The 11,822-nt window shown below is 42.9% G+C and overlaps 1 protein-coding gene across 1 annotated transcript; it reads left to right on the top strand.

Annotated features, from left to right (window-relative positions):
* The first annotated feature begins 285 nt into the window (after window positions 1-285).
* Window positions 286-2,651, top strand: sox11b (SRY-box transcription factor 11b). The gene has a single exon (XM_061242161.1). The coding sequence runs from the start codon at window positions 413-415 to the stop codon at window positions 1,505-1,507; it is 1,095 nt and encodes a 364-aa protein (XP_061098145.1). The 5' UTR covers window positions 286-412; the 3' UTR covers window positions 1,508-2,651.
* Window positions 2,652-11,822: the final 9,171 nt, after the last annotated feature.

The raw sequence follows: 11,822 nt of genomic DNA, 5'->3' as shown, positions 1-11,822 counted from the left end.
AAATAAACACAGTATTTTTTTCCTTAGTCCCCTTGTCTCCGAAGCACAGGGAGTGTGCCTACTTTTAAAAAAACGAAGCTAAATGATTAATATGCCTGTAGCGCACGGTAGGAGTCCAGACAATTTTCAAGCACATCCCACCTACAAATCTTGGCACCAATGAAATCCGAGGAGGGCGGAGTGTAGGTTGAGGAGACTGGTCGGAGTCTGTTGGGCGGAGAGGAAAGACGGGATTGGATAATTATGAATGACGTAACCGATATGAAAAAGCTAATAACTAGTTAAGAAGCCAGTCTGCAAGTTTGTGAAGAGTGAAGGCAGAACCTGAGAGTGTGTACAAGTGAAATAAGCAGAACGAGCTGTCTGTGGACTGTTTAACCCTGCGGTGTCCGTGGAACATACAAGTGGGACCATGGTGCAGCAAACGGAACACAGCGAGACAGAAAGCAGCATGTCCAGGGACGCTACAGACACCGAGGAAAGCGAGCTGATGGCTTGCAGCCCCGTTCCATTGAAACCTGACTGGTGCAAGACAGCCACCGGTCACATAAAACGACCGATGAATGCATTTATGGTTTGGTCGAAAATTGAAAGGAGAAAGATCATGGAACAGTCTCCGGACATGCATAACGCAGAGATCTCAAAACGACTGGGGAAGCGGTGGAAAATGTTAAAGGACAGTGAAAAGATCCCATTCATTCGGGAGGCAGAGAGACTCCGGCTAAAACACATGGCTGATTACCCGGACTACAAATACAGACCGAAGAAAAAACCAAAGCTCGACAGCTCTTCAAAGTCCACCACGCCTTCTCCAGAGAAGTCGAGTAACAAAATCACCAAGACGGCCGGTAAGAAATGTACAAAATTAAAGCCCAATAAGGCGGGCTCCAGACCTTCTCATGATTACCGATACGACTATGTTTTCACAAACTTGAAAGGTAGTAAGACCGTTAAACGGGAACTCACTGATGATGAGGATGAGGACGACGAATATGAAGATGAGTTGCCAATGCGGATTAAGCAGGAGGAGATCGAGGAGCCAGTCCGACCATACAATGTAGCCAAAGTCCCTGCCAGCCCAACACTCAGTTGCTCTGCAGAATCGGAGGGCACTAGTATGTATGAAGAAATGAGAGATGCAGGACCAAATAGACTGTTTTATAATTTCAAGAACATCACCAAACAGAGCACCGCCTGCCCTGCATCTCTCTCACCAGCCTCTTCATCCAGGTCCGTTTCCACCTCGTCCAGTTCTAGCGAAGATGCGGACGACTTACTCGTTGACTTCAGTTTGAATTTCGCAGCCCCTTCACAAGGGTCAGAGCTCGGGAACTCAAATTCAGGAAATTTGTGTCTCTCTTTGGTGGACAAAGATTTGGACTCGTTCAGTGAGGGTAGTCTTGGCTCTCACTTTGAATTTCCAGACTATTGCACCCCAGAACTCAGTGAGATGATTGCTGGGGACTGGCTGGAGGCGAACTTTTCGGATTTGGTGTTCACTTACTGAGTTAAAAGGGATTCTCGAGTAATAACAGGGGGGAATTAAAAAAAAAAACATTAAAAAAAACAAAAAAAAAAACATGCCCTGTTCAAGCTGTTCCTAACCCTGCCTCTTGTGGTGCATGTCTGGGAGAAATGGAAGGCGAAGTGGGACTGAGGAATTTTTAAAGATGCGTATGAAGGTGGTACTGTTGCCAAAAAGTCCGTTAGCGTTTTTTTCCTTTTCTATTTTTTCTGACCGCTTGACAGGGTTTTACGGATTTTTCTGCGGGTCTACAGTCAGAGTTCAACTTTTAAGGGCCAGAAAGGAAAATCTAAAGTCCTATCTCCTATGCATCTTAACCCTCTTGTAACTGCAGGGAGCTGGAACACGTAAGACTGGACTTATTCCAAGCAAATCTGAACTGACACTGTTCAGGATGTAAAGTTTTTTTTTCGTTCTTTTTTTATTGTGTGATTTCTAGCTATATGCCGCAAACGTTTCTTTTTTGTATCTGGTTCCGTTCACGTCCTGGTTTGAAAATATAGCGGCATAAACCGCTGTAGAATACAGGTATGAGGACACATTTTGATACATAACATACCTCATCTTTTTAAAAGTAAAGATATTTTCAGGCATATTTTTGTACAGTTATAACAAGGGAATGTTCTTACTGTGTGTTCAGTGAGTTTTTTCAGGCACTTCTACCCTATTTTGTTTGTTTTAGCATGCAAGAGTCCTGGGCTAAGGATTAAAAAGTTACATTGAAAACTTGCATCTAAATGCCTTGTAATTTTAAGATGGGGTTTGTACAGTTGTAGATCAGATTTGGTGCGTATCTGTAGGGATGAGTTAAACGGAACTGGGGATCATAGACCTCAGTGCTGGTACTAGTTGAGATTGTATATGTACTGTAAAATAGTAAAGTTAGGAGTTTATGTATATCATTGTGGATGGGTTTCAAATAGCAGGTGTGAAACTGGATTTTTTTTGTATTTTATATCATTTTTATGGCACATACTGATTTGTTCCCTCATTTTTTTGTGCAATATACTCTGAAACAGACCATCTGCATTTTGTAGCAAATTAAAAAAGAAAAAATACATGTCGTGATGCTGAAGTCTGTATCTTGACAAAAATAAATAAATCAGCTGGAACTGATGCAAAACTATGTCCATGTGTTGGGATGACTTTCTGAAATTGCATATGAAATGCACCTGGATTCTTGTCAATTAGGCCTGTCTTTTGGCTAACTTGCAACTAATTTCAAATAATGAAACCTACTCTCTCATCACTTATTTTGTCACGTATAAACACTAATTGCCTTTCATAATAATGGGTGAAATATTGCCACTGGGCCTGACTGTACTGATGTACATGGGTGGCTATGTTTCCATGGAAACCTAATATGCAGAACAGAAGTTCATCCCTATTCCACGTGCAAATTCTCTGACACTCCTAACCATTCAGAATCCCCTGTACTTTGATTTGTGTATTATGCCAATAATACAGTCCTAAATGGGGTGTTATTTAATTCCCTGTAAAATGTCTTTGGCACAGGAATCCTCACAAGCGCACAACATCAGTCATGACCTTTAGGCTGCTTTACGGCCTGAATAGCCTACCAGGTCGTAGTCTATCGCAGGGATCATGAACTCTGGCCCTCAAAACCAAACCCAGCCCTGGTTTTCTTTTTTCTGGGTAATTGGTATCACTAATTGGATAGACTGTCTTTACACCTGACTCCCAGGTAGAAGGAGGGTGGAAAACCAGCAGTTGTTGCTCCTGGAGGACTGAGATCCCTGTCATATACAATAAAGGTAATAAAGTGCCAAATTGTTTCCACTTCCACACAGTAGGCACAGCCACACTCATATTTATGTTCAAGACCTTGCATCTGAAGAAGGTGAAGAATGAATATACGACCGTTTGAATTTTAAATGCTCAAGGCTTCACGGCTGCGAAATTGAGTAGAGCTATATCGCTCTGTATCCAGGCGCCAGTACACTGCCTCTTTAAGAAATCGAATCCGCCGCTCCTGTAATTGAATCTGATTGGTGAATTATGGTCGGCGCTCGGAAATTTTTGAATTTGATCTGCAGAGTAATACGGTCTCTACAGTAACATACAATGTTTATCCCCTTTTACTCGAGACACAAGGTGAGTTACAAAGTGATTATCATTTTCTAAAGGTTCGTGTGCGTTAAAATGAACACTAGGCACCACCGTTAGCGTTTGCAGTGATATACCAGCGGGTTAACGTTACTGTGTTGGGAATTTCGTGGTCAATCGGTCTGTCTGATAGGGGCGTTCCCGAGATACAGACCTACTAAATCGTTTTTAGTATTTGTAATACACGATAACACTCGTATACATCTATGTAATCTAATATATTTCTAACCATAAGCTAGTTGTATTGTAGGCTGGGGTATGATATTCTAAAGGAACACTGTTTTACTAACTTACCAGTTATTTAGCTACACAGGAGCTACCGTTACGCCGTGATACAAACGAAGACATGAACATAACAAACGTGATAAAGTAACACGCCCAACAAATCTTAAACTAAATCGTGCTTAGATGGAGCGTGGTAGTCTATTAAGGTTGCCACTGTCCTGAAATAGAATTTTTTTGACCACTACGCGTGATCACATTTGTAGATTTTTTCTTCTCCTGAAGACAATTTCTGTAATAAGATGCTGGCCATTATTGTAATCTGACCTGATGAAGGTTGCCACTGAATTCCTATCTGTGGGCTCCTGGTTGCATAGGCTTATACACAGATTGTTAGGGCGTGAGGACTCTGATTCCTCAATTTCATCCTGCTCATTCCCAACTATTTTTGTTATCATAAAATGAGATGAACAATAGGCCTACACAAATCCTGCCAGTGCATTTTTGGGTGACAGAAGTCTATTCCAATGACCCTATCACTGCAACATGTCTAAAAATGTCATGTAAATGACCCATGTCAGTGAAATGTGCCCATGACACTTACTATTCAAATGGGTTTAAAATTAACACCTGAAACAAGGACGGTGAGTTCAGGGTCTGTTTTGAGTTAAGTGGGGACTGGGCAACATTCCTTGGAATGGGTTGGAGTGGCTCATCTCTGAAGTCTGTTCAGCTCGTTTTGGTGCTTTACACATAATGGTTAGGGTATGTTTTACGACCTGTCGGAAACCTCAATGAATCTGCAAGGGTGATAGTCGAGGGACGCAAACGGCATTACATCACACGGAGCGCAGTGCAGTTTTACACCTCCCTGCTGTGTCACAGCGGCCTGGTTCCGTCTGGGGGGAATGACCGACACTGCTGATGGGAATGCTAATGCCTCTATCTCCTGCTGAAGGTCTCACAGCAAACAGCCCTGGTTTTGCTAAAAATAAACCTGTTTTGCACTGGTGAATTGACAAGTAAGTGGGATTTGTGGCTTCCTGCAATCCATTCTGTTGAGGAGAATGGATTTTCTCTTTTACTATCCTTTTAATGCCTTCGTTTTTTTTATTGAATTACGAGTAATCTTGTCCTAGTGGATTAAATGGGCCTTGGGTATTGTGCTTGTTTTAACTTTTTGAACAGACAATATATTTTTTTGGTCATTTCAGAACCCTTCATGCACTCTGTGTTGAAATTGTTTTGTGGGTGAGCCCTGTGAGAAGAAAATATTGCATACTCAGCTTTAAATATGTTATTTAATGTGCCATGTCAATTTGTATTACCTTTCTGCAAAGATCAAAAGCTTTACAGCTTTTAGAGAGTGGCTGAGAATGTCATGATGACATTTATAAATGTTATACATTGAAACGAGGTTTATGAGATACAGTTAATATTATAGATTCTGAAATAACTGTGAGGTCCTGCCTCTTTAAAAGCCTTTTTGCCTGGCATTTCCCAGCCTGCATTGCACCTTGACCAGGTCATTTGTGGAGTTCCAAGTGTCTCACTGGCTTTAGAATAAACAAATAAAGATTTGTACAGGAACCATACAAGTAGGAATTAATCATACAAACCAGAAGATATGATGGTGGGGGCCTACTATCTGTGCAACCTTTCAGAAAGGTGTTACGAATACATACAGAGAAAATGCAAAAAATGTATGGCTAAGCCTATGTTGCTTTACTGAACTACTTCAATCCTATGTTTTAAGAAAGCCCTTGTACTTAAACCTTAGCATATGTCATTAAATCAAATGGGGATCAGTCATTAAAAAACATTCACCAACATGAAAGCAGTAATCTCAGAAAACATTAATTTGTCAGATAACATTCATTACCTCTGAAATAATACACAGTTAGTGTGCATTCCAGGGTGATTCACATATTGTCAGGGATTTACAAAACCGTATCGAAAGGTGAACTTCTGCTGGTTCGGACCTGAGTGTCTGCTGTCGTTTGGGAGGGTATGACTTTTACCTGTGCTTTCACTAACACAAGCTTCCCTTCAGAGCAAAAGAGCACTATGCTATGCTTGTCACACCAGAAGAATGAGAAAAAGTCCTCTACATTTCCATTGGTGGTTGTACGCATTAATCACATGCACACACATACGAATTTGTGCACAAAAGTGCATTTTCTTGAATCAATTTCTGCGTGTGGCATTTTGTTAAAGGAGAAGATTAGTCCGTAACCCCACACTAGAAATCCGTGTGTCTTGTCCTCTACACCTGGCCTGAGGCAGACAGCCCTGTTGATGGCTATCTTCCCGTTGCCCTTTAAACCAGAGGACAGAAACAATAGGCCCTGCTCCCATCTGCTGCCGAGACGGTAGCCATCTCTCCACATCTGCCTAAAGGAAGGGGAAGAGGCTTCACATCCCTCCGAAGTGCCGTTTCCGCGACCCTCCACATCAAGCGGGTCTTCGTTGTCACTGTAAACACGGGAACCCGGGGCAGGTTTGACTCGGCCAGGCCCCTGAGACGCCTGCGGTGCGGGCGAGAGGCTAGCCCTGGGCCTACGCGGGGGTGTCGGTTTACAGCCTTATCGCCCAGGCGATTTCGCCATCTCTCCACACGCTCGGCCAGCTGGGAGAAGCTTCCAGAACAGCCCTTTGAGTGCAGGAAGTAAGTGCCGGCCGGGCGTCTCAATGGTCCGGCGCTTGTGTTTGTGATTCAGGAGACTATAGCAGTTAACCGCCGTTCCCAAAAGAGCCCGTGCGGACGGTCTTTAACAATGGAAATGCAGGCAATTGGAAGGGCAGTACTTATCCCTTTAAATATGTGCAGCCATTATAGGTAAGCCGTGTAGGCTTGCAAATGTTTCCCATGGGGTTTTTAACCATGCAAGGACAGTAACGTCTCAAAGGGTCGAATGCAGTGCTGAACTTTATGCACTGAAAAATCATGGAAATGTAAAAAAATTTTGTGGGCAATGGGTAACACATCATTAGTGAACAGGGATCAGTGACAAGATGACAGCTCTAAGATGACAGCTGTGTGCTTGTTCTACCATGTTTGGAATGTACAATGCTAGTTTCTATTAATGCATCGTATTAATTTACGAATCTGCACTTGTTTTACTCCATCACGTGCATGTTAATCATGAAATTTGAATATAATTTCATATTTTCCCTTAGTGCAATGTCCAAGTCAAAAGGTGTGCAGCAATCCAGTTTAAAAGATAGGATACGGGGTTTATTTTTATCTAGTACAGGAATCACAGGAAGGATAATGTCTTTGGTTTCTCTGCTGCCTTATCGGTTATTCTAGCTTATCTTTAGTGTCTGACCTAAAAACAAATGCAAAAATGCATACATAAAATCCGTAGATAATGCTCGTCTTCCCAGAACCCAGTGGGCCATGCTGGTGGAATATTAGTGCTTTAGCTCTGTGTGTAGCAGTGTATGTTTATCTGCTGAGAAAAGTCATTATCTGGCATTCAGCCTAGATGCATGGATTTGATTATATGTTTCTCATTCTGTACAGGGGTGTTTGTCACTTTTCGCCACACGAGTGGATGGCAAGGCATTGACATTTTCTCCCCCTCCCTTTTTTGGCTTGACGGAAGGGCAGCTGTTACCCCCCCCCCCAATTCCAACAAAAAAAAGCAAAGCAAAACACGTCCTGCAGATAACAGTGTAGCAATTACACTGATTGGCCGAGCATGCACAATCGAGTTTCACCTGATAGCATTTTACTTTCCTGTCCTCGTTGCCAGACGGCAGAAATGGAGCACTTCCCATAACGAAAATAACTGCAGAAGGAAAAACTGGACAGTTTTGTGTTTCCTTTCTTGTCTCGGTCAGCTCCGAGCAATAGCCAAAGGGGTATGCAGTTTGGCCGAGCCGGCCAGCTCTCCATTCATATTCATTTCGGATCTACTACCGTGCTGTGCCCCTAGCTACCGAGGGCTCCTCCCCATCTTGTTCACGGTTGAAGCCCTCCCCGGCAGTCTGTGTACAGAGATCAGTCTAACCCCCCTGAGCCCCCTTCTTTCTTCTCCAATTTTTCCGTTGCCCAGGTTACCCCACCAGGGCGACCCCTCCCTGCCGCCACGGCCCCGGTTCCAGCGCGAAAGCCGATCCGCTACCAGCGAGGGTAAATAATTAGCGCAGGAAGCGCAGGTTCTGGAGAGGTTAATTATGATGAATGCAATGCAGAATGCGGTCTTTTTTAACGCAGCTCCCCGTTTTTTTACAAGGTCCTCCACCAGCCGACACCCCATTTCGGTTTCCATGTTACACTCTCGGCTGAGACACCGGGAGAGCTTAAAACCGTCCCTATTGTTATTCAGTCCTGTTGAGGAAAGGCTGATTTCTTTTCTCCGTGCTTAGACCGAATTAGACTTCAACCGCCGCCGCAACGGAATAATGGTGTTTTTCGTGGGTTTAGGCGGGACTGCTGGATATCAAACCCTATCGTATCGTCATTTCAGAATTATTTATGATCTGATGCAAGGTTTTTAAAAATTCACCGATCTGTTATTTACAAGTCTGCCTGAGGGAGAGTCACTTGTACATGCAAGTTGTGTCTGAGAAAAATCACTTTACCTTTGAAAGGGAGGTGTTTTGAAAACACCACCATCATCCCCTTGTGTGCGGCCCGGCCTGGTTAAAGTGAAGACAGACCAAATGGAGGCTTCGCTGTGTGCAGCCTAGAATGCTGGACTGGATCTTCAAAGGCAGGATTTTAGCCTTGCCTTGAGCTGTTTTTGTCCCCGTGATCGCAGTTCTGTATTTTAAAACTAACATTTGGAAGGACTAATGAAAAAGTAAAATAACAGATATTTTTCCTGCCTACAGTTGCAAAAGCAGGGGTTATTATGAGGGTTTACTATACCCAACAGAGATCCCACAATGCAACCTTCTTGGTGTTCTTTGTGTTCTGAGAATATTTTCCTCTATCCATATTTACTTTGCTGCCGTTGATTGCCATGTTTTACTTCGTCAGTCCGTTATTGTTTCATATAAAAAATAACATAAGACGGCATTTTTTGTGGCAATACGATGTGTTTGCATTCTTGAATTGCTCCTTTGTGCTGTTTTGCACTGTTGGTGTCAGGTGCGAAATTCCTGTCACATTCATGTCAAATTTGATGACGTGTATGAGCTAGACAACATTTGCCTGAGGTCCGACACTCTCAAAACGAAGGAAGAGCGAACGTCTAAAACCCAAAAAGTCTAGTTGAAATGAGGTTTGATATGTTGCTCAATATCAGACTGTTGCTTGTCTCTAGATCATCTCTTCTTTCTCCAAATACACTCCAGCTGCATTATCGTCTAAGAAAAATAAAGCACTTCATGTGTTGGTAGTATATAGATTTGTTTTGAATGGAATTCTGGTATTTGGAGTGTGAAAACAAACTTTGGTGACCAACAGTGAATCCAAAATCCACCAAACAGCCCTGTTATTAAATTCAGCTATGACAGCTTGACCAGCTTGAAAATTTAGCTGATCAAGCTAGTCTAGCTGGGTTTGAGCTGGTCAGCCAGCTAGTGCTGGTAGCTTGTCTGGTCAACCAGCAAGAGCATATCGAGCTGGGAGCTGTGTGAACAATTACAGATGCAGTCCTTTAAAGGACACAAAATAAATGTGCTATGCTTAATAGTGGGTGTAGCATAGTCCTCACAGAATTGGGTTAGGTACCTGAGGGCTACAGGAAACATCTGCACCTCTGGCCCTACATTCTCCTCTTTTTTTGGAATTATGTATTTTTCTGTATGAATCTACAGCAAAAATCCATGTTTGCAGAGTCAACACCAAGGAAAAATGGAGGTATATGCAAACCTGGCACTGCTTTGATACTGTAATTGCTGGGTAATCGTGAACTAAACAGTCTGGCCAGTGTAATTTAGATCATCAAGCACACTTTAATTGCTGGACTTTAAAAGCAGTCATTTACTAAAGGTCCTTATTTTGCATACTATATTTCCAATGTGGATAACCAAGGTTGTAAACAGAGTATTCCTAATGGCTGATCATTGAGTCAGTACTGGTGTTGCTGGGTGGCTCATCCTGTGAAGGCACTGTTGTAGTTCCTGGATGAACCCCCCCAGGGTTAAATCCTAACTGCTAGTGTTGATTGTGTCTTGTAGACTTGCAGGGCAAAAACGCATTTGGGGATAGCGTCACATGGGATTAGGGAGGGTTCAGTTGACACAGGATCCTCATCTCCGTCCCTCTCTAGTGACCCCCACTGGTCGATCGGTCTGCTTGCTGGAGCTGCATATAAAGTGTCTTCCTCCAACTCATGTCTGTGCAAGTGTGTCTTGTGGTCTGTGTCAGATCACACCCAGGAAGAGAGTGTGTGCTCATCTACACTCTCCCTCATTGACTGTAGAGATTTCTGCATGAGCAGAGATGATTGGGAATTCAAAACGGAGCAGATTTGCCCCTGTGGCCCCTGTGATATGTTGATAACACCAGTGGACTAATATGGGGCTAATATTAGTCTTTAAATGGGAAGTACACTAATCTTTACAGTTTCTGTTTAATTGGACAGTTACGCTTAGTTTTTAATCCAGTCATGCATTTGGCTACTAAATTAGAACAGTGCTGCCATTTTAGCTCCATAGATGTGACTGCTCATCTGTTAAAATGGTTTCTTTCTGTTGTCAGCCATCAGACAGCTGTATATCCTACTGTAATACTGAATGATGTGCAGTTAATTTAGTTTGATCTGACACAGTGTAATATCTTTTTCTGCTAACCTGAATATTGTGGCTGAGCCACAAGTCAGATAATGAGAGCAAATTGAAAGCTGTCACTGACACGACTGATGTAGTAACCTCAAAATATCTGTAGAACTGTTATGTTTTGCATGCGAAGGGATGTCTCCCTGAGTCATGCCACTGCCTGTAAAGGAATCCTTCGCATGTTTATTTGCCTTTTAATTCAAATACCTGATCTTAATCTTAATGCATGTTGTGGTGCAAGGTCTGCATTACAAATTGGGGGCTTTTTCAGTGCTGCCAAAGATTACACAGCACTAAATTAGTCTGTCAAAGGTTTGGACCTCTCGATTTAACTCATGGAAATGGCAAGAATATTGTAAGAAAGTGTTCTGGTACAGCTTTGTTTTTTACCAAAATTGTGTCTCTTGGGTTACTACTGTGCAGTTGCAGGGGACTAATGCACGTGTGAGCTTTCTGAAGCCCAATCCTGTCCCAATTTTCCAGCTCACCAACAAGCCAGTGAATATTTTTTATCCTGCAGGCCACACAGTAGCCCAGAAATATTCTGATGGAATCTGGAACCGGAACATAGACCAGAAAACATTTCCAGATTAACTTTTCCGGCAACCTAGTGGTTTCAAACAACGAAGGACTATCTGGTATGTTAACAGGTTGAGAGCACTCATACACGACGGACCCAGTAATTGTCTGAACAAGTGGCTTTCAGATGCTCCAGAAAGCTTGGGAAGTAGATCAAGAACACAACAAAGACGTAACCTTCAAAGTCCTGACTCCGGCTGTCATTCACACATGACCCCTAACTGGTGATGTTCCAGAACATTCCCAGGGAATGTTGCACTTGTGAAAAGGGTTAGCACGTAGTTGGGGGGTGGGGGAGGGACCAATTTGACTGTTCCTTGAGAAACCTTGGCCTACCTCAGCAAAGGACACAACCAGTTAATTGCCAGTGTTCTGTGAGCCCTCATTGTCATGCATGATAAATACTTGAGGTAAATACTATTTGGTAGCCTTTAGGAACCCCTTTAAATATGGAGAAATTATGTATTGGCAGACTCTACATGGTGCCTATTACTAAATTTTGTGTTTCAGGAATACGGGGAGGGGGTTATGTTAAGCACTAAGCCATGTTACTCTGCTTGTTTGAAACCGGCAGAAAGCTCATTTTGCAGTGTCTCCAGGAGTTCATCTCACAGTTAGGGGTCCCCACCCC

Source organism: Conger conger, chromosome 5 (genome assembly GCF_963514075.1).
Source record: "Conger conger chromosome 5, fConCon1.1, whole genome shotgun sequence".
NCBI classification, from domain to species: domain Eukaryota; kingdom Metazoa; phylum Chordata; class Actinopteri; order Anguilliformes; family Congridae; genus Conger; species Conger conger.
Note: the sequence above shows the minus strand (reverse complement) of the source record. Positions and strands in the feature narration are given on the sequence as shown.

Coding starts and splice junctions, on each gene's coding strand:
- sox11b (XM_061242161.1), top strand. CDS start 413: ATGGTGCAGCAAACGGAACACAGCGAGACAGAAAGCAGCATGTCCAGG.